Genomic DNA, 23,788 nt, shown 5'->3' on the forward strand with positions numbered 1-23,788 from the left:
AAGAGACCAAGTTGGGGACAATGAAAACACTGTCCTTCCCCAAGAAGGGACTGGGGGCATAATGAGATATGGGCAGGTGACTGGTTCCAGATAAGGAAAGGCAATGTCTGTAGGTGCTGTCTGTAGTATGTTATTAAGCTCTGGAGTATTTTGCCTCAGGATGTTGTGGATAAGCAACCAGACAAATTCACAGAAAAAAATGCTTACCAGGGACTTCTGCATTTCACATGTGCAACTTCCAGATCAGGAGATTTTTAATCCCTGAATTGCTGGCTGGCAGGAGAGCACACCAGGCAAGTACTACACACTAAGCACTAAGCTTGGTTCTTCTACGCTTGCCTAAGCATCCAGGGCTCACCAACAATGAAGACAGCACCCTAGGGTTACATGGGTGTCTGGTCTGACCAGCAATGCCATGCTTATATTCCTTCAGTGGTAAAAATAACTTCTACTGACAGACTTTTCCTAGTGTCTCAACCATTTCATATTCAAGTTACCACCAAACCGTGCTGTTCCTGTAGGAACAGCAGCTTGCTTTAATCTCTCCCGACATTTTGCACTTCATCTTCACCACAGAAGAGGGTCTGACTGGAGAAAGGTCCTCTGTGGAGTCATTTGAGGAAAACTTCCACCACACTCATGTTGAAGTGAAGGGGAATTGCACGTGTGTGATACCAGTTTCTGGTATTTGCACTGCAGTGTACAAAGCTGAGTAAAAAATGGATAAACTAACCCACAGAGGCACTCCAGACATGTTGGAGCAGAATGACCAAAAGATTGGTTGCGTTGAACCAGACCTGTAGGTTTAAAGCTAAAGAGAAATGCTTAAATTAAAAATAATGATGATCTTGTTTTACTGATGTCATGCATAAATAGATACCTGTTTGCTATTTCAAGAGCTATATTGAATTACCTTGTCTTCCAGGGTAGAGAAAAGTTATGAGGGGAGAAAAAAAAAAAAAAAAAACTTTGTGGAAGCAAAATTTCAGAGATCATAGAGGAAATGGGTAAATATTTTTGATTACTAAGAGAAAATAAAGTATTTTCAAGCTGTAATTGTAAATTTAAAGCCTGTGACCTGAACATTTTTGTCTTGTTTACTGATATGTAAACATTCCCCTATTTATAGTAATTTATTTATATACACCGAAAGCATAAACACTAAAGCAGCGATATCTGAACATCCAACAGCAATCCCAGTTGCTAAATTTGTCAGGGTCAAGCTAAAAAATCCTCTACATTTGTTTATTAATATCCAAGCTAAAGAGTAATATTTATCTTGGATTCGTCTCAAATTTCAAATTCTCAGTTTCAAAATACTCTCAGAAAAAGCCTTTCATCCTAGTGAGACATCCTTCACTAAGAACTGGCTCTGCTGGAAATGAATGGGGCAATGTGGCCTGTTTGACATGAAGAACTAAATTTTCTGGGTTTCATTCCTGGAATCGTCAACAAACTATTGTATAATTCTGTCAGTGGGATTATAGGCATTGTTTCAATTAAAGAGGGTTTTCTTCTTTCAAAAAAACATGAATTTTGTAAACATGGAGTTTTGATGTTTGTGGGTTTTGAACAATCCCAACTGATTATTATTTTTATGTGCTTATTAAAAGCTCTGACAACTGATACTTCAAAACAGGAGAAAATTCACAACTCTCTTTGTTATCTTCTGATTTTATTTTGAGCTGAAAAGAAAATGGTCATAAAAAGGAAGAAAAAACAAAATCAATGTTTTTTTACTCCTATAAACTCAACTTGAAAAAATGATCAGAGAACAAAGTTGTTAAAAAAAAAAATGCTTAAAATGAATCTTAAATGATAAGGGTCTTTTCCAGTTAAGCAGGCAAAGGGTTGAATGTAAATCCATCTCACTTCACCTATTACAATATCCTATAGCAGAAACAGTTAGAAAACAGCTTTTGTTGGGTTGAACAGCAGTTGTCTTTCAGGCAGATGAACTCCCTGCTCAGTGTCCCCAACAGAAATCCAAGCCCTTCCAGTTAAATCCCAGACCTTGCTTCTGGGAGGGCTGAGCTGGGCATACTGGCTCCTGCTGGCATGTTTCTGTCCCAGGAGTGCCAGTGGCTGTGTGCAAAGGACCAGCAGCCCTAAGTGGGGCATCCCAAGAAAGTGCCCTGTTTTTTGGTCTGCACATTGTGGGAGCTTCCCACCTTTGCCTGCCTGCACACCAAAAAGACCGTGAGAAAGGCAAACAGTGTATATTTCACTATTTTAAACCCACATACTTCACAAAGACTTGAAATAGACCTCAGCCAAAGCTGAATTTAGTTGCCTGACATGCAGAGTGTATGCACAAAAACACATAGCATGCCTCACCTTTGTCTGTGTGTACATGGTAATGCTTACCTACTCCATGGTATGGTACATACTCCATGGTATGGTACATACTCCATGGCCCAATCAAATTTAATTTAACACAATGCATTAGTGACATCCACCTCAAGCTGTAAGAATGAAATGGATACATCGCTTCATTCCACACATTAGGGCTGTTTGCATACAGCCATGTCATACAAACACAAATATAGATGGCTCTTCGTACATAGGAGATTGTTCAAGATCATAAGCCAATGGAAGTCTGATGCCCAAACTTTGTAGATGGTATCTAACCAGTGCATTAGTGCTGTTGGACACTGATACTTGCTGTTATTCACTGGTTCTTCTTTCTCATTCTCATTCTTCACTAGCCTTATGTATTTCTCACAGTGGTCTACCATTTAACAGAACTGTATGTCTTTGAAAGAAACCAATCAATAAATTACAATCACACATTAATTTTTTTTTGTATTTGTTTCTTTTTAGTATTACATCCCTATTTCCAAAATTTTCAAATAGAAGTAAGACTGAAAAAAAATAGACTGTTAAATTACATCCATATGGATGCTAATAAGTAGTCTCTCAAGTCTTAGCCACTTGCCTAACCAAAACACAAAGCATATGCAAAAAAGAACGGGGGCTGAAATTAAAAAACAGCAATTCCGTACTTTGATTGTTTAGTCTGTGTGGTTGAAAGAACATGAGTGTACGGAGAAGAGAGCAGGAGTCGGAAGACTGGTGCTATTACTTGGAAGTGTAACAACGTTAAAGGGCCCCCATCTGCATGTGTAGAGCAATACTCTTAGGTCTATACACATTTAGGTCTCTACTCTTTTAAAATTATAGAATAATAAAATCACTGAATGGCTTGGGTTGGAAAGGATCTCAGAGATCATCCAGTTCCAGCCCCCTGTCACAGGCAGGTTTGCCAACCACTAAATCAGGAACTAAATCAAATTGCACAGGGTTCCATCCAACCTGGCCTTGAACATCTCCAGGAATGGGGCATCCACAACTTCTCTGGGTGAAATCTTCCATTCACTTTTGTTTTCTCTATATCTGTACACGTAGATGGCGCAGGACCTGGTCCATGGGCATTGCACCCAGTGCTGTGTGTACCAGGCTGAACAGCCTTATTCCTAAAAGCTTCTCCAAAAACTTGGAGCTGCTCAGAGCTTGCCATCTCCCTGAGGCCTGAGATTAGGCTGCAGCACATGGTGCACAAAATGACCTGGATGGAGTCAGGTGAAACTTCATGAAACTTTTCACAACTGCAACTTGTTGTTCTCCTGCTTTCATCTCAACTCATGTAGATACAGTGAAAACATTTTTTTTTTTCAGTGCCCACATTTCTCTGCTCTGGTACAGCTTTTGGCATATCGATGAAAAGACCTCAGATTTCTCTGTCCTCTCCTCAATCACAGAACAAGCTTTCAAAACCATGGGAAATCCAAGAAGCACTGATGTATCACGAAAGGGTCTGATACCTAGAGAAGAGATAGACCTCCAGTTCATGCCGACAGCGCTAAAAGCACGGCAGTGGCAAAGTGCTTTCTCTTGGTCAATCATCAGATGATTGCTACAGATGGGTAAACATAAACTCCACTCAACCAAGAACAGCTCAGCTGAGTCTGGAATCACTTCTGCCCAAGAAGTCATGACGTCTTACAGACCAAACAGAGCAGTACATCCCAGTGATCTGGGTACCAAGGCTAAGACTTGACTCTAAGACCCATGATAAGTGGTTCTGATTACTTTTTAAAAGTTCACTAATTTTGTATACCCCCGATGGATTCATTCACGTTTTTTAAAGTGCATAGCTGCCTTGTAAAAGAAGGACAGATCTCTTTTTCCCCTGCTTTAGCTCCAGGCCTCTTCACTAAGTACACAGAGAAAGTTTTCTGGTAGGTAAGGTAAACCTTTTCTCTTGCCTTTCACAGAAATGGTGAAGAATAAAGCACATCTTGCTGAAGTCATTGAAAAAACAAATTTCACTCTAAAGTAGAGACCTGGCTAAGACAGCTCAGAAAATCACAAACTAGTGGGGAAAAAAAGTTTCCCACAGGGAACATCATGCAAGCTCAACAACTGCAATTCTGGAGAAGCATATGCTCAAATTCAACACATCTTTTAGCTTCAGTTCCTAAATGTATATGATGAGATCACTTGAGCTGAAATTATTACAAAAACTTCTGTGGGCCAATGTTCCCTGAATGCAGACACAGGCAGCAAAAATTTCTTACAATGCCAGGGCCTTTCCAAACAGATGTTTTATTTTAGTTTTACAAAACCAAGCTGTTTAATCTTGTGACACAATCTACGGTTTATACTTAAAAGGATTTGGCATAGCTATATATATATATGCGTATGTATGTAATATATACAAACACGTATATGAACAGACACATACTTAAAACAGTTAAGGAATTTTAACACTAGCATTCATATGCAGGAGAGAAATACTACCAGGAGAATATCATATAGTTGTTATGATAAACTCTACCCCACGCTATTTAGTGTTTCTTCATCTGCAACTGTTTACCACGTGCCCCTCATCAGCAGATAAATATTTCTTCATATAAAAGCTTATAAAACTTCTCGTTAGCACATCTCTCTAAGTGTTAACTGTCACCATATCTCTGAGGGTGTTACTTCCCTATATCATCAAAATAAAATGTTTTTTGCCTATGAGTGTTTTGAATTGTCTGAGTGTCTGAGACTGTTTAGCTAAATTGTGGTTTCTTCGACTTCAGCAGCGAGTGTCAGTCTGTTAATCAAAAGCTTCTGTCATGCAAGAGGTCAGGCCAGACTAAGGGCTCCCCTGTGTCGTGATGGCAGACCCCCTCTTCATCAGAGAAAGAAGGACCTCCCAGCTCCTAAAACATAACAGCAAGCCATGACAAGACATTGGATGTATGAAAGTAAAGGACCAGTGAGGGCTCCATCCATTCCCAAAGCTGATGTGTTTAAAATTGTAGTCTTTGTCCATTCAGTATGAAATAAAAAAAAGTTTTCTTTATTGTTGTAACGGGAAAACTGCCTTCAAAGCTTCCATCTCCACTGCTATTATTCATACTTTATGGAGGTAAGACACAAAGCATGCATTAAATCACAGGCCTTTGAAAATGAATATTTAGAACAAGTTCATACCCCAAACAGCTCTTTCTCAACATCAAGATGGCATAAAAGTGGATTAGAGAATCCTGACTGTTAACATAAAGGATCAAAATGTTCACATTTTTTCTAAAATTATTGTTTTTTACAGACTTTTTCATTCTGTGTCAAATGCAACATGTTTTGAACGTAGCCCATCAGATCTCGTGCTCAAGTTTGAACCCTTGGCACTTCACCCATGTTGAGGTGACCTCTCAAACACGCAAACACCAATACAGCAACAGTGAAAGTTGAGGATAGGGCTCCCTTTCTGCTCCAAACAAAATCCCCAAGAACATTTCTTTGCTATTCCATCAAACTAGACATAATCAAAAATTTCTACAACAGCCTGAGGGAACATCTCCTCCTTTACTTTCCTTTTAGCAGGAATAAATGTCCTGCTTAACTTGCAAATTATTTTAGAAGCATTTAATTTGCTGTAATTTAAATTTTTCATGAGCACACCTTTCAAAGTCAGATTCTGAAAAGTTTTGAAAGAAATTTAAGTATGTCTGTGAGATTTATGATTAAATAAGGCCTACAGAAATTAAATTAGATAACTAGCAAAACGCTAGTTCATGGCTGAGCTAGTACTGGAACTTGAGAGTCCTGCTTCTGAGTTCTCTGAAGTTAGATTGCAATGATTTGGAAAGATAGACATCTTGGACTCCCAGAGGAAAGTACTGCAGACAAAATAAATCACTGTCAGAAGTGGGTGAGATTCCACTGAAGTCATGCCAGGGATGAGTTGAGCAATTCATCTTCAAAGAAGTTTGTTGCATCTTATCTCCAGGAAGATATTAATGATATTAATGGCACATTTATGCAATGTAAGTTTCAACATGTAAATTACCTTTATTAAGACATTTCTTTCAGTTGTTTGCACTTGCTTGCAAACCAAACTATAAAGGACTTGTTACTAGCCCTACAACCCATCCCACTTCTGTTGAAACCAAAGGTGAAACTCCCACCAGCTGCCATAGGAAGCTACTGAGCCATACGGCTGGACAAAACCTGGAACTATGTATGTAGCTGCAATGGTGTGCTTGGAAATCAGAAGAGCAAATAAAAGGACAATATTTTCATCATCACCATTAGGGCTGGTAAAAAGCAGGCTAATTGCTATCTTTAATTTAAGATCTGCTGTGCATCTCTGGTTCCTGGGATACAAGTTATCTTGCCTATCACACCATAAAGCATTCCCAGTGCAGTATTTCACCTGCAAATAAGGAATATACAGCTCCTCAGAGCAAACTTTTGTGCCATCAAGATGCCCAAAACCAAGGATAAGCAAGCAGAATATCTGGGGAGCTCAGAAGTGGCTATAGACTCATGTCAGACAGGAATTAGATGAGTCATTACAGTTTGGTAACGGCCGACCAAGAAAGCACGTAAGCAATCAAACTGCAGTTCTCTGGAGTTCTTGATTTCCCAATCTTGATGTTCAAAGGAGATGAGTATGTGAGCCATGCAACATATTGCAGAGGGCCCTTCACACTCACCTGTGGCACCATCAGAAGACTTCTTCGCTGTGTCACTATGGTCAAAATATACAGGAATAAAAATAGGCAGTAGCTCAAAAAAATCACTCTGTTTTGCACTCTGGGAGTGAAAAGTTAATGAGTATCCACTGCTTGGATCTCTCTGTACTCTTCATCCAGGAAAAGGAAAATTCATAGGGCATACCTGGCACATACACCTCAGTTTGACCCAAGGAATCTGTATGAATTTCACCCACTCCTCTTCCTTCCAAACAACTCAATTCATTGCAGCCACTTTACACCTATTTCAACTATACTCACTATACAAAGTGAGGCTCAGAGTAAGAAAATTCTTCTCCCTTCACATATCAGTACAGAGCTATTGATATGGCCGATGCTCTGTATTAGCTTTCTCAAGCTCTGGAAGATTAAATGTAAAAGTGAAAAAACCATCTGCCCCTCAATTCACAACAGAGGAACCCTACACAAAACAATCCCTCAAAAAAATTTCACAGAGTTTATCACACTTGCATGAGGAGCAGAGAGCTTTGTGTGTAGCCTTCCTCATTCTAGACAATTACTATCAAATGTACTTTTCCTTTTTCTAACACAATGGGGAACAGTTCATTAATTAAACAGCAGCTGAAGAGGATATTTTTAGTAGCTTGATAGCTTTAAGATCGCTGGATTATCTGCCAGAAGTGAGCCACACACAAGTGTGGTTATAATTGAAGGAGCTGTGATTATTCTGATGGGAAAAACAGCACCCCAGGTCACTTGCGCACGAGCGTTTATTCATGTGCATGTGTGTTGTGACAGAGGAAGCACAGTGCGAGGGTCAGCATTCCTCACCTCATTTGCAGGCCACATCTTTGCTCCATTTTCCTCCTCAAGCATCACACACGCACACAGCCCCTCACTGCACAAGGCAATGGAGGTGTGAATACGTCTGTTTTGCCAGGCATTTTCCATAATCCTCCACAGCTGCCTGTTCCTTGCTGCTCAGAGGCTGCCAGGAGGCTGCAAGGAGGCTGCAGAAGAAGTTACCATATTCAGGCAGCATCCATGTGCCAGACTGCAGGTGGCACAGTTGAAGGGGGTAACTCACATTAAGTAAGTATCCACATTACAGGATTTGCTGCACTGCTGAAAAAAGTTGGCCCAAGCGATGCTGTCTATACTAAAAAAAAAAAAAAAAATTGCAGGAGGGGACGTAGGACTTGTCTGCTGTAGTTGCCTACAATAGACAGACACAAAAGTTGACAGAATATCTCTGTTACTCTGGAGGGTTACTCACTAGCTATTTTCTGGAGCCTAAACAGCATTGAAAACAGAGGGACATCTTATACCACCTTGGTTTTGTCATCAGCTCTTATACTCTCCATTCTTGTACCAAGTACAGAAATGGAAGACCAAAGAAACTGGCCAGAATTCAGCCAGCTGGTGTCTCCTCTCCTCTCCTCTCCTCTCCTCTCCTCTCCTCTCCTCTCCTCTCCTCTCCTCTCCTCTCCTCTCCTCTCCTCTCCTCTCCTCTCCTCTCCTCTCCTCTCCTCTCCTCTCCTCTCCTCTCCTCTCCTCTTTATTATCCACAACTGTAATTTAGCCCACTGCTCTCCAAGATGCTGCTGGTATTTTCTCAGCAGATAAGGGGTTTTCCTACAGAACCTGGCAGTTCTCAAGTAGCCTTGAGAACACCTTGCAGCTGCAGACAAGCTTGTTGGAGAAGTTTAATTCAAACAGTCAGCAATCTGGCTGGCTGCTCACAGGCTTAAAGAGTGCACACTTGGATAATGCACTATCCAGATGTTTCAAAGATTTTATATGTATATAAAATAGACATTTTACTCATATATAAGTACTATTTATGTTCATATGCTGCTCATATAAATATGTATATAACGTACGTTTTACATTGATAAGTAGATGGAAATGATGGAAGGAATTCAAAACTTACTGCAGTTGATGGGGAATATTCTGAGAAAATGTATTTACCTTACTTATTAAACCATATTAATGCCTTTCTACCTGTAGGTGAACTCCCACTCAGTTATACTTCATACTGTATATGCATTACTTTTAGTCTATGCAGCTTTCCACAGACTCATACATGTCTTTCACAGACAGGGAAACTGAGGCCCTGGGAAAGCAAACAGCTCGCACGAGTGTTGCACAACCAGCCAGGCACACCAGCTAGAAATGGTAACTCTCCAATACCTCCAGTCATTTCATTTTTTTCCTTCTCCTTATTTTCGAATTACCTGGGAGAACATGCTTCTACGCTTTTCTTGAAGACAATGCCCTCAGTGGCTATGACAAACCTTGCTGAGGTCATGATTTGAAAATGCATGGAAATGGTATTCTTTTACCAAAAGACACTGCTTTGCCCCACACTGGGGGGAGCTTTGGAAAAAAATACACTTGTGCTTGAATATACACAAGCCAGAATCGTAAATATAAAATTTAGTTTGAAATCTGAATGAAAATCAGCATTATAATGAGCAAAGAAAAAAATGCCTGCCAGCCAAAGGGCCACTAGGAAAACCCAGGGGAATTCTGAGACAAGGTTGTACTTCAAACTTGAGTTTGTCCACTTGCGCATCTAAGACATGTTGCAAGAGATCCATCACTAAATGCAAGTCCTGAACTAAATCATGAAAGAAAATCTCCCACCTGGTCCCTCCATGCAATGCTCAGGACCACAAGGCTGCCTGGAGCTGGTTTGAGTTCCCACTCCTTCTCTCTCTCTGCGTGTTTTCTCTGCCAAGTAGAAAGGAAGACCATGGGCAGTGCTCTACAAGGAATGGAAATCCCATTTCCCAAATGGCTTTTTATTAACTCAGAGAAGCACTGGCCACAAAGGAACTATAAGGAGAATATAAACTAAGAAAGTGTCTCCCAGGTGCTATACAGGAGCTAGCTGTTACTTGAAAGTATCATGTAAGCCTGGCAAGTCACATTAATCCATTTTTCAGTATGGAAATTAAATCTGTTTCTTTGGATAGTGCATAAAAAATTGCCAGAACTTCCATTTTATTTCCATTTTAATCAAAATAAAAGTTTAATTTTATTCTGAGAAAATATAAGCAGTAATGAACAACGCTCTACTTGTGTTTAAATTTTTCCAGAAGTTTTCTTTTGTCTTCAGAAATGGAAACAGCCACTGCTCCAATCAGTTGCACAACTCTGCAGAGCGAGAAGATATATGGAGAGCATTTTTGTCCAGACCATAACAAATTTTTCAATTGGTTGGTTTGGCCATTGCTTTTTTTTTTTTTTTTTTTCCAAGTCACAACATCAGAAACCATTGTGAGAACAATAGAACACATAGTGTGTACAAAGGCATTTTTACCAGATTGGTTTTTGTGACATTTGAATGCCATGAATGAATGAAATCAGCAGTGCTGGGGAGAGTGAGGATGGCTTCTAGAGCATACATGTGATTAAGAAATACCTTCAGCTCCCATTTTCCTTGCTTCTAGATGAATTCTGCCAGCATGCAAGCATTAGCTATTCCAGTTGGCACTGCCAGCAGCCTTCTCTAGGCAGGATCCAGCTCTCAGCACAGGCAATGGAAAGATTCCTACTGGGTTCACTGGAGTTGCAGCAAGCCCCAAGGCTTTGGCTGCAGGAAGAGTCCCACAAAACTGTCTGTGCTCTGAGCAATCCAATCACAAGCACATTTCGAGTGCCAAGAACTAGTGAAGATATGAAGAAGGGAGCACGTTTGAGTCCTTTGCTTCTTTCTTTGATTTCCCTCTCTTGTATTGCCTGAGCTCTGCAGGGTCTACTCTTCATGTTATGTTGTTGGTTTTTTTTCACATTCTTATTAACATCTACTTTTCAAACTGCTCTAGGAAAACTGAAAAAAAAATTGCTTCAGAGAGCCACATTTTTGTGATTTTTGTGAAACTGGTGCTCTCTCAAGCAAGCCTCTTCTAGCACACAGGTTTTGTACGATGTGCATGTGCGTAAGTGCATGCCTCTGCACGTATCTAAAAAATTTAAAATATATGTTTAAAAAGGAGGAAAAAAAAGTCTATGAAGACCACAAGACCTTCATTTTCATTGTCTGGACTACATTTACTGTGACTATTTCTAGCTAACAGACCTTCAGCGTGCTTTATAAGACTAAAACAAAATCATTCCCAAAGTGCACCTCTCAGGCACTGTGCCTACCTAAACAAGGAAGAGCAACAGAGCACAGACCTCTGAGGCAACCTGCACTACCTCACAGATCAGTCTCGCCCTTAGAGCCACAGTTTGAGGGTGAGCATCACCACAAGCACGGGCCTGAGAAACTAAAAACAGACTTGGTGTCCTTTAAAATAATTGTTACGTTCCACAGGCTCCACTGAAGATCAAGCAGCCCAGAGGGGAAAGGTGAAACACTGCTCAACTTTGTGACCAAACATTTAGAAAATACCGCCAAAGGCTCTGTCAGTTCTTTTTGTTAACAAAGAATGGGAGGAAAAAAAAGAAACAGGTTATACATATTCTTCAAAAACACAAAAATAATAGATGCAGTAACTGATAGAGCCCACTAAATCCCACAAAATATAGGTTCTTCAGTCCAGCTTGAATGAAGAAACAAACTGTTTTACACTGTAGAGCAGTTCAACTTCTCCCTAAAATAGCCGAAGCCAAAATAAGATGTCATATAGTGTATTTCTATGTATCCTTTTTTTTTTTTTTTTTTTTAGAATCACAAGGTTGGAAATGACCTGTAAGATCATCTAGGCCAACCATCTTCACATTACCACTGCTACCACAAGCTACCAGACCATATCTCACAGCTCCTCATCCACACGCCTCTTGAACACTGCGACTCCACCACCTCCCTGCTCCTGCTGGCCACACTATTTCTAAAGCAGGCCAGGATGCCGTTGAACCTCTTGGTCACCTGGACACACTGTTGGCTCATGTTCAGCTGAGCATCAACCAACACCCCCAGGTCCCTTTCCTCTTCACAATCATCCAGCCACTCGTCCCCAAGCCTATAACGCTGCATGGGGTTGTTGTGGCTGAAGTGCAGGACCTGGCACTTGGCCTTGTTGAACCTCATCCCATTCACCTCAGCCCAGCAATCCAGCTTATCTAAATCCCTCTGAAGGGCCTCTCTACCCTCAGGCAGATCCACACCACCTCCCAACTTGGTGTCATCTGCAAATTTACTGAGCGTACACTCAATCCCCTCATTTAGGTAATCAATAAAGATATTAAACAAGATAGGCCCCAGTACTGACCCCTGGGGGACACCACTTGAAACAGGTCGCCAGCTGGACTTCACTCCATTAACCACCACCCGTTGGGCACGGCCCTCTAGCCAGTTTCTTACCCAAAGGAGTGTGTACCTGTCCAGGGCACGGGCAGCCAGTTTCCCCAGAAGAAGCCTGTGAGAGACCGTGTCAAAGGCTTTGGTGAAGTCTAGGTAGACTACATCAACAGCCTTTCCTTCATCTACCAGTCTGGTCACCCAGCCATAGAAGGAAATGAGGTTGGCCAAGCACGACCTGCCTTTTATGAACCCATGCTGGCTGGGCCTGATCCCCTGGACACCACGCATATGGCACGTGATCTCACTCAAGATGATTTGCTCCATTACTTTCCCCAGTACTGAGCTCAGGCTAAAAGGCCTATAGTTCCCCGGATCCTCCTTACGTTCCCTGGATCCTTTACGGCTCCTTACGGTATCATAGAATCATAGACTCATAGAATGGCCTGAGCTGAAAAGGACCTCAAAGATAATCTAGTTTCAACTCCCCTGCCATGGGCAGGGTTGCCAAGCACTAGACCAGGCTGCCCAGAGCCACATCTAGCCTGCATCAGACAAGCTCTAGGCTGAACTTGTGAATTCAACTACAGCTGGGCATGTAGCAAAACCTCTCTCCAAATCTTCACTTGTTCTGATGAACTTGTCGTGGACAATCCACAAACAGAAACTTCACAGACTTCTGACTTCTTGTGAACCAGTCACTCCACTCTTTTCCAATAAATCTTTACATCCCACTCCTTTGCCACATTCAAAAGAACATACTGTCTTTTAAAAAAAAATAACAATTTAGCCATCAGCTAATCACAGCTGTGGCACTGCCAAAGCATTACAGAGTGAAAGAGTGCTACCCCATTCTATTTTTCTCCATAGCATAAAGCATCCCATATGCTCGTGGCCCCCACTCTTTCCCATCATGTCTCTCCTTTAAATGTCTTTCACCAGAAGACTGGCATTGACTGTCAGCTAATCAGCCTGCGCCTTAGCTAGACAAGCACCATGCTGATATGCCTAGGTCTTTTAAGTGTCATGCAACAAACCTGACAAATTAGTTTTCTTTCTATTTTAATACTTTCGTAGAGAGCCTCAGCCCCAAAGTACATTTTCCATCAGGTTAGTTCCTAAATGACCACTTTCCGCCCATTTTCTGCTGACTTCCTTTTTAAAATGCTTTTGCCCCTATGTTATTTTTGAGAATATAGAATCACAGAATCATTAAGATTAGAAAAGACCTTTAAGATCGTTTAGTCCAACTGTCAGTATGGCTGAGATGTCTTTGTAAACGATATTACTTTATACCCACATTAAGCACAGACCCTACCCCAGGAGCCCAAGTTCACAAAGTCATGGTTGGATTGGTTAATATAATTTTTAATGGGCATGGATGTGACATGCTGCTTAGATCAAAGTGCAAGGAGCTGTTATTTGTCACTGCTTCCTGTTACAGCAACAGTAAATGCAGAACAGGGGCACAGTAATGAAACAAGTAGGAGTAAGCTGGGCACACTATCAAAAAAATATTGTCCATCAGTTTGAAAAATCCCATGTCCTTAAAATATCAGAAAATAAAAAAAGGCGAGTAAAAGACAAAGTATAGTCTGTGTTGTTTTTGGAAAGTTCTGCCATGCCTGGGTCCACTGGGTATTGATTTCATTTCATTTCATTACCACATCTGAAGCCGTGCTGATAGTAAATCACAAGCGGAGCCTAATTTACAAAGTTGGCTGGTGGAGCAGTAAAGTTATTCCCCTTTCTGCTTATGAGAAGCTGTTAGTGATGCTGCTGGGGGGGATGTCCCTTCCCAGGGGACAAATCTCACACTTCTTGGAGAGATGATTTTTCGCAGGCTCATCCTGCACATCATTTTGTTGCTTGATTCAAAGATGGTGGAATAGGTTATGTTCACAAGAAAAAAGCCTCCCCTTCAGGATGTTGCTACTTTGATATAATTACAGTTCAATACTGCTCACTGTTCATTACTGTTCACAGCGGCATCGGCTACCTCTTACATCCTGGGTGGACATTTGTGTTATCTCCTTCTGACTTGCTGCTTCCTCAGGTGAGGTGGTAGGCTAGATACATCGAGGGACCCTACAGGAACAGGGTTTTGAAGGGTCATACACCTAACAACTAGCATTAGCATAGGGCTTACATAAAGAGAGCCTTCCTACACAGCTGCCAAACAAGTAAGACTCTTTGAGCTGGCTGCTTCTCAATAGGCAAGACCTCCCTAAAGCCATTCACTGCTCAGTCCACCCATGGGATGGCTCACTTTCCCATGTGCACTACCTTCCACATGTCACAGAATCATAGAATGGCTTGAGTTGGAAGGGACCTCAAAGATCATGTAGTTCCAACCCCCCTGCTGTGGGCAGGGTTGCCACCTACCAAATCAGACAATAGATCAGAGTGCCCTGGTCCCCATCCATCCTGACTTTGAACACCTTCACAACTTCTTTGGGCAGAGTGTTCCAGCACCATGTGTTGCCATGTACTCATGTCCCGGTATTACTGGTTGGCAGCCCAGCATTATCTCACCCTTCATTCTGGCAAAATCTTCTGTTAGCAGACGCAACTAGCATCCATATACATGATGTGCTTCAAGAGACCCCAAGACTCATAAATGCAGATGCTTGTACTGCATCTAAGTGAACATCACCTGTCTTCCTTGGCTACTGGATCTGTTTCCCCTTTCAGAACCTGCAGGTGAAGATAATCTACTTTGATGTCTCTGCCACTATCAGATTGTTACAGGCAGCAAAATTAATTGTCCAGGGTTAATCTTGATCCTCTCTTAAAAACAGCCAAGTACACAAACAATTTTTCCAACTGCATTAGGTCTACAGCATGAATTGTTCCTTCATACACACAGCTGACAAACACTTCTGTGGCAGCTGCAGGAATGGGTTGAAGATAAGCAAGAAACATTGGGGAAAGGTATTTTCACGGCCATAACCAGCTTCACTTGCATTCCGGGGCACCTGTTTTGTGAAGGAGATTATTCTCCTTTGTGCATCTCTCACCAGGTCATTGACCAGATATGTAAAGACCACCACCAGGTGCTTCTGACCTGAAAAACATTTGTTTGAAGGAACAAGTGTAACTCTGGGAATCCAAAGCACCAGAGCTTGCATTCTGACTCGCTACTACTTGTTTCTATCTCAGCTTCCTCTCTGTATAAGCAAGGAAGATTAAATTTATTATTCCTTCTCAAGGGAGCTGGAAAGAGTCATTGTTGTCTGTATTTCTTTTTAATCACTTAGCGTGTAAACACTTCAGCTTAAACCATTCAAAACTCCGTTACATTGATTTTTCTCAAAATTTTCCAATTTGTTACACGTTCTTTGTAATGGGACACTACAGCTGAGCCCATGGACGCAAACAAAAACTAGAAAATACGATGTTTGTGAACAGCGGGCTGTATAAAATAAAACCCCGCGTTCAAGCTCAGGCACAAGTTGTTAGCACGTACAACACTTAAGAACATGTGTTTGCATGACAAGGACGTTAGACTCGGGGTGACTGAGGTCCCTGTGTTTGCTCAGCACAGAGCAGAGGAGCTGAGGGGAGGCCTGATGGCGGCTGCAGCTCCTCACAGGGAGCTCTGCTCTGTGTGACAGCACGGGGCCCGAGGGAACGGCATGGAGCTGTGTCAGGGGAGGGCAGCTGGGGGTGAGGGACAGCTGCTGCACCACAGGGCGGTGGGCATGGAACGGGCTGCACAGTGGTCATGGCCCCAAGTGCCAGGGTTCAAGGAGCGTTTGGACACTGCTCTCAGGCACAGGGTTAGGATGGGAGTTGGATTCGATGGTCCTTGTGGGTCCCTTCCGACTCAAGATGTGCTGTGATTCTACGGCCATGGGAAAACGCACAGAGTGCAACATCAAAGGCGGCAACTCAGACGCCTGTTCTTTAAAACGTCTAATGTATATGGAGAACCGCGGCCAAAACGATTCCACTCTTCGAGCTCTGTCCCCCTTCCCACAGCCGCACCGTACCTGCCGAGAACCTCTCGGACCGCCCCAACACCGTCCAGCCCCCCGCACGTACCCTCCCCGCCCCGACCCGCCCCCGCCCGGCGGCGGACACCCCACGGGCCGCCCCACCAGCCCGCCCTCCTCTCCTCCCGGCGGCGGCAGCGCGGGAGTCCCCACCTCCCGACCCCTCCTCCTCCCGCTGGAAGGGGAAATATGAAGCGGAGCCGCCGCCGCGCTTCGTGGATACGGGTGAGGACGCGGCGAGCGGAGCCCGAACTCAGGAGCGAGGGACGGCTTCCCGAAGGAGAGGCGGTGCGCCCCGGCCGCGCTGCCGCCCCGCCAGCCGTCCGCCCCCTAGCGCCGGCCATGGGCTGCCCGGCCCGGCGCTGAGCGCGGCACGGCCCGCTGTGCGTGGTGGCGGCCCCGGCACGGAGCGCGGAGATGTCCGTCCCGTACGGCAGCCTGATGCGGTACCTGTTCCCGGCCCTGCTGCTGCACGGTGAGTGCGGGGAGCCCGGCGGTTCCTCGGGTGGGGACGGGGCGCGGGTGGTGCTCTCGTCCTGCGGCGTGGGTCCGGCTGAGGGGTAGGAGCGCAGCCTCGCGGAGCTCGCCCGCTTCGCCGCGGGGGTGACCAAAACTTCGGAGCAGCGGCGCGTGGCGAAGCCGTAGGGCGAGCGGCCGTGCTTCTGTCCTGCTCGGCTGCGCACCTTGCGTGCCCGTGGCTTTGGGACGGAGCGGCTGGATGGGCAGCTGGCACGGCGATGGGCGTTGCCAGGAGAAGATCCGACCTGGCGGACCGTGCCTCATCTGCGGCCGAGGAGGAGGCTTGTGGCCGGGAGCTGATTGCTGCGGAGTTTGCCGGCGTAGGGCGCCGAGGGCTCGGGGTTACACTGCCCGCTGTTCTGCTGAGCCATGGACTGACGTGTCTCCAAACCCCTGGCAGGCAAAAGTTTGGTGCCTAATGTATTTAAACTTCTGTGTGCTGCGTGCAGTGCGTACATCCAGCTTGTTTGTCTAGAATGCCGATGTTCTTCAAGAGCCACTTCTGAAAGGGAGGCTATTTAATTAGCTGCTTCGGCATGTCTAACATTTGGCAGCCAGATTTGAGAAATCCAGGCGAGATATCGTTCTCCAAGAGTGACTCAAGCTCCTCAAGTCACAGCATCGTTTTGAAGCACATTCTTAACTCGAGAGTACTTTGTAGCATCCAGACTTCTTCAGTTAAATTTCCTAGGACCCTGAGGTGGCTTGTAAAAAGAGGAATTTGCTTTAGCTGTTAGAATGCAAGCAACCTACATGGATTCAGGGTGAGATCTGTGAGCGGGGATAAGGGTTTCAGAGCTATTCCTGGGATTGATTTTGTGGAGCGGGGATTGCCTCTCTCTGTGTTTGTACAAGTGCTAAGCACACAGATGGTATTCAATAAATAATAAAGAGCATGGACTTCTGATTGTGTATTTTGTTTCGAGAGACAAAGAGCGAAAGACCTTGTTCCCCAGGAGGGGGCTTTATACCCTTCTCACAGCTCAGCAATGAAATCCAGAGAGAGCAGAAATGTGTTTAGTTAAGCCAGACCCGCTGGGACGCCAAAGGTGTTTCTTAAAACTCTTGTGATCCGAGATGTAAGAGTGAAAATGGAAGGCTTGGAGTTAGAGGGTAAGGAGAGGAGGTGTAATTACAGGGTTGGACTCCCCGGCTCATCTGCTTGGAATTACAGAGCAGTGCTGAACCCTGGCTGGAGCGGGAAACAAATCAAGGCTGATGATCAGATCAAAACAGCAGCTGCCAAAAGAGCATGAAGTAGGAAAATAGTCTATTTTTTCCATCTGTGGTTATGTTTCAACAAAGAAAGTATACCTATATTCTTGCAGAGTGATGCAGCTCAGTGGCTTGTGTGTAAACATCTACACCTCAGCAAAGTTGCAGTTCACAGTTGGGATCTGAGCGTCAAGCGTGGGGAAGTTGCCACCCTTAAAAGCTTGAAAATACCATTGGTGTCATACAGTGGACTGAAGTTCAGCTAGTCTGTATGCACTTACCTTGTTAGCTTTAACTTTGCCTGGAGCTTTCTGTGTGTGCCATGGAGTCAGTAGGAGCATCCTTCAGCCAGTGGCCAGCCTGAGCTGGTGATGTGTAAGAACAACAGGCAGTCCCAGGGGATTGCAGCGCTAAGTCTCTTTACACCATGTCATGTAGTCTTCAACATTTCTATTGCACCTAGCAAATTAAGGGTTAAAAGTGAGCGAGAAGGGTGTGTGTGTATTTAGGGTTTAAAGCTTTATAAAGCAAGTTAGAATGTCCTGTAAGACTAAAGCTTATGCTTTCATTATGTTAAGAAATGCCTACTTTAACACTGCTGAATTACTATTTGGAAAAACTTGTGTTCCTTAGTCAAAATAAAACCTGTGCAATATCATAAGAGGTTTGCAGCTGGAAGTTGTCCATTATCACTGTTTTCTTTGCTTAGAGAGAAAGCCACAGAAGTTTCAGATGTCAAAAGCTAAGATTGTTCAGCTCCAGAAAACCTGATTAATAAGAGTCACCTCCAAGAGGGTTCAAAACAAATTTGGCTAATTTCTTTTGGAAACGTAAACTTTTTTTTTAACAAGTACAGATGCTAAGAAGAAACTTTAGCTTATTTCTGATTACATTACTGCTAGAATAGTAAATTAGAAACCCTAACTAAAACAATTTGTCGATAACATCATGGAAATAGCCCTAATAAAGATGAAGACAGGACTGCTGGGCTTTTCAGAGCAAAACTGTTTATGCTTTTAAAAGTTCACTGGCAGTATCGTTTAAATTAGTGTTTAATTTCAAAACCTGTTTATGGAAATGTAAATACCCATGTCTGTAAAATGGACCAGAATTGCAGTCCGTGCTGGAGACTATGAGATCTGTTCCCTCTTCATTTGGCAATCTGGAAGACAATGAATAAAAGAATAAAGGGGGGAGTTTGCAGGGAGAGAGAGATTAAGTTTTATTCACAATTTCATCAGCGTAAATTTGATTTCACCCATCCTCTGTGGCTTGGCTGTGGGCTTGCAGTGGGAGGAGATGGTGGTGGTGAGCAATCTTTGCGCTCTGTAGTGTGTGTGTAGGAGACAGGCTGATGAGCGATGGAGCCCTGAACTGGCACCCAGCATGCAGATGGCAAGTATGCCCAGCAGTTTTGAACGCTAGTGTTTCATTTATGGACGCAGTGCTCTAAGTAGGGCTGCTGGAGGGTGCAGTGGCCCATGGCAAGCTGGTTAGCGCTCCTTGCGTGGACGCAAGGCCCACCTGAACAAACAGCCGCACGGCAGCGTGCAGATGTCCGTGATGGAGACCAGATGTTGGCTTCAAAGGGGGCGAGACCCCACTACTGTTGAGATTAGATTGCACTTCGGCACAGGGCTGCCCCGCCTGAAGGTGGGCTTTAATTAACCCTTTGTGGCTCTGGAGGAAAGCATGTCCACCGGGCAGAGGTGGCTTTACTCTTGGCGTTGGGAGCTGCAGGGATCTGAATTGACAGCCAGGCTCGCACTTAGCAGAGCTTCCCTGCTACGTAGCTGCTGGGTCCTTTGATCTCCTCCAAGCAAAGACAGGGCTGTAAGAGAGCAGCGAGTCTAAGCTGGAGGCAGCTAGCCTTGAGGAGCTTCATTCTAGCTCTGCCATCTAAGGACATTTTATCTCCCTCCAGGCTCTTTCATGCTGTGCAGTGCTTCTTTCCCACCGTGAGGGCACGAGGCTTTTTGGCAGCTGTGCCTGCGAGCCCTGCGTGCACAGGAACATCAGCGGATACCTGTTAAGGGAAGTCATTGTCTTGTCTGCTTTTATGACCAGGAAATTCAGCTTTCCTTTCCCAGCCCCTTTGTTCTCAGCAGCTAATTTAGGTCCTGATCCTGTGAGAGGACCGTTTGAAGTTCTGAGCACAGAGAAAACACTGGTAAACACAGTCAGAGGCTTGGTAACAGGACATTATATTCCCCACTGCAATTACACAAGTTTGCACTGCAGCTGAAGGCCTGTCACAAGCACTATCTAGCATTCTGCCACATCAAGAAAGAGAGTAATCCAAATGTGTATTTATTTAATTGTGCAGGGCGACTGCCCAGATAAGGAGAGCTATAAACTTAATCCTGCCAATTATCCTTTATCTGTGGTAAAGTTTTTAATGTTTCAAACAAGTTCGAACTTGAAAAGGGGTTGGAGCAGAGCTGCAACCTGTATGTTCAAATGGCACTGTGTATTTTGTACTTGGACTACCACTTGAGATTGTTTTAATTTGTAGCAGAATGGTGCTTTTCTAGACTTTACAGGGCTGTAAATTGAAAGTCCAAGTGGTTCATCCTGAGCAATCCCAATCTAAATCCAGTTTTTAGCCCTACTTTTTGTTAACGTTTATCCTCCTGTTGAGCCAAAGGTGAGTAAGTGAAGTGAAGGTGAAGGTGTAGTAGCTAAGAGCCCATGTTTTGAAGTGCTCCATTTGGCCATATTTGAAGCTGTGGTTTCCATTCTGATAGAGGAGTTTGTTAATTAAACTGATTTAAATCTAAAAGTTTAACCTTTAAGATTATTCAAGCTATACTTCTGCAATCTTGCAAAGCTGAGAACAGAATTTGCCCGTGGTGTCTAGATATGAATTAAAAGATTAGAATTTGTGTTCAAGCACAACATTACTTACTATTATCAATGGCGCAATTGTACATTGTTTGCATACTATTTTTCCAAAAACTGAGCCATTGAGTACAGCAACTCACGTTTTTTCGCAGAAATATTTGTGAAGAGCTTTTTGTAAGCAACTTCTGAAACACGTTTGGGTAACCACTGCCAGCAGATCACCCTTTCGAGATTGGTATTTTACTCGCAGCTATGTGCAGAAATCTTTGAAGAACTTGAAAGTAACCCATCTTACCTTCCAATTATTTTTATCTGCAGTGGTTGTTCCCACATCAGATACAGGCTTATGGGTGAACCCCAGAGCTTGAAGCCCCCGCCTTATCAGCACCTGGTGCAGTGGCTGCTGCCAGCTATGCATTCTCACCTGGCAGCTGCCCACACTTCGCTTTCCCACTCCGATGCTTGTTGGCTCTACCTCTCTAACACTTGATCTGTGGGGCATTGAAGGGGATTCCCAGCTGGGAGATGGAGCTGCAGCACCTTGTGTACTGTCTTCGATTCAGACTTTGGTGCTAAAGCTGTATTGTGATCTATGCTGCTAGGTCTGGATTATGAAAGTGAAGTTGGTTATCAGTGCATCAAAAATGCATTTGTTGTTCTTTGTTTTGCTTTTCTAGGAGGCTCTGGAATTTTCTTTTTTCTTTTGGACTTGCTGCTGTGAATAGGCAGCCACCATGGGGAGGCTGATACAATCTTATGGCCTGTGGTCATGGTGTAGCTACAGGAAGTGTTAACTAGGGGCTTCACAAAAATGCTGCCATTAGCACCAAGCAAGGAATGGGTTTTAAGTCTGTCACTCTTTTGAATGATTAGATGGTGGACTGTCTTCTGTGAATGTGCAAGATTCCTTCATTTCACATAAAAAAAATTAAAAATGTCAGACCTTGAGTTTGAAATATGTGGCTTATCATGAAGGTTTTGAAGCCTATCATCTGTCTATGCTATAGGGAATAGCAGAGCTGGATCCCTCTGAATGAAAGTTGTGGCTCCAAGTATGTTGCAACCATGCTTGGGTTCCAAAGTGGGCTTTTAAGAGCCGTTAAATTCTTTTCCCGGTTTTGTGAAAGCACGTTTTAATCTTAAGCCTTTCAGCAACGTCCAATTTTGAACATCGCCAAATAGATCTTCTACAATGAATGCCATCATCCCCACGAGGCCTCAGTTTTGCAGAACACTTCACTGTGCACTGCCAAAGGGGAGCAGGGGATTCTGTGCTGCTTTGAATTATCCACAGTGTAGAAACGCATAGGAGACAGTGTTCGGCTTCATGCCCTGCACAGAAAGTACATCACCAGTCTTTGTGAGGGATTTTTAGGTAACACAAGTGAAATTAGGGCACCTTTGACTGGAAGCCATATAAGCATATGTAGTTATAAACAAAAGTGTTGAAATCATGACTCAGTGAGGAAGAAGGCTCTGCTAAATTAAATATTTCCTTACGTCAGCAACACAAACATTGAAAAATGTAGTGAGCAAGGTAAGGGTCCCATCACTGCCTTTTAATCTTACACCATAACCTGTATTCTGACAGTCAGGTCCAATGTATGGGATGTTGCCTGGCATGTGTGCGTCTTCTACATCTCTTCCTCAATCTCTACAGTCTTTCTTATGTTCTCATGCCTGTCTTGACTCAAGCTTCTTCCCATCATCATTTGTCACATTTTGATGGATGAATCCTGAGCACATACTCGCTTCTCAGATACAGATCTCTGTGGCTGACAATGCAAATCTCCCATCCACTGGGTACAGTTTGTTGTTTGCAAGATAGAACTACATCCAGCTGTACTTCCAGGGAGGGCTAGAGGCCAGCTTACTTTTAAGCAATATCAAAAAGACACTGCATAGTGTCACAGAAAGTTTGACTCCTTTTCAAAAACCCCTCTTATCATTATTTCCTCCAGGCAATAATTGGCAATGTACAATGTGGTTACCACATCTTCTCTTTTGCTATGTACACATACAAGATGGTATCCTTCTGCAGGAGGATTCTGCTTGCAGAAATTAAATGCCCAAATATGTTTAAATGAATAAATCATTCATTTTCAAGTGCATCTGTATTCATGAATCATATGACATGTGTTGTGAAAAGCACAACAGCCTAAAAGCAAAGTGCGTGATTGATACATGTGCCTTGGAAAAAATCATTTGAACCATTTCAAAGCCTCCTCTTAATGGCAGATTTCAAATGCTTAACAACTCCAGGCAAAAATGTAAATTTTCAAAGGTTTTTTCAGTGTGAGATAATTTTTTTGCAGAAGACATCCTGATAGCTGTGTTGCTGTTGAAAGAGTAGCGACAGCTCCAGAATCCAGCAGGTACCTTGCAGGCGGTACCCTTTCTGACACAAAAGAGCCATGGGCAGAAGCACTCCACTAAAGAGAATGTGCTGAATTTTTTGAGCATGTAGAGATGTAAGGATGGGAAAACTCGCTAAAGGAGAAGGTCTGAAACATTAGCAGTGGTTCACAACAACAGAAATAGGTGTATGGTAAATTTCACTGGACCTGGCTGAACTTGTTCTTCTGGCAGCATGAGGGCCTGTGACATCAAGCCCATGCCCACAAGGTTTCAGATAGACCTGATAAGCTTAAGTTTTTGAGAGCTGAGTTCTGTTCCAGGTGAGCTAGGCTGCCAAGAGACGCTGGCTTAGGGCCAAGAGGCTATGTCCATGAAAGACTGATGAAAGACTTATCTACTAAATCCTGCCTCTCAAAAGATTGTTGGATTTGGGAGAGCATCGTCCTGGTATGGTCATACTGCTTTGGAAGTGACCCTGCCATTTCTTGCTTTAGAACAACTGTTTGATGCACAAGAGAGACTGCTCAGCATTGCAAAAAGGCCTGAGAAGACTGGCTTTCAGAAAGAAAGAAGTACTGACCCTCTGAAAGTCCTTTAAGTGCATCTCAGAT

The 23,788-nt window shown here is 43.5% G+C and overlaps 1 protein-coding gene across 1 annotated transcript in view; it reads left to right on the forward strand.

The window, feature by feature from the left end:
- Positions 1-16,389: 16,389 nt before the first annotated feature.
- APCDD1 (APC down-regulated 1) overlaps positions 16,390-23,788 on the forward strand; it is a 30,250-nt gene continuing 22,851 nt past the window's right edge. The window contains exon 1 of the mRNA XM_031588974.2: positions 16,390-16,716. Coding sequence (XP_031444834.1) covers positions 16,659-16,716 — 58 coding nt within the window. The 5' untranslated portion in view covers positions 16,390-16,658. The remainder of the gene's footprint in view (positions 16,717-23,788) is intronic.

Source organism: Phasianus colchicus, chromosome 3 (genome assembly GCF_987193195.1).
Source record: "Phasianus colchicus chromosome 3, bPhaCol1.hap1.1, whole genome shotgun sequence".
NCBI classification, from domain to species: domain Eukaryota; kingdom Metazoa; phylum Chordata; class Aves; order Galliformes; family Phasianidae; genus Phasianus; species Phasianus colchicus.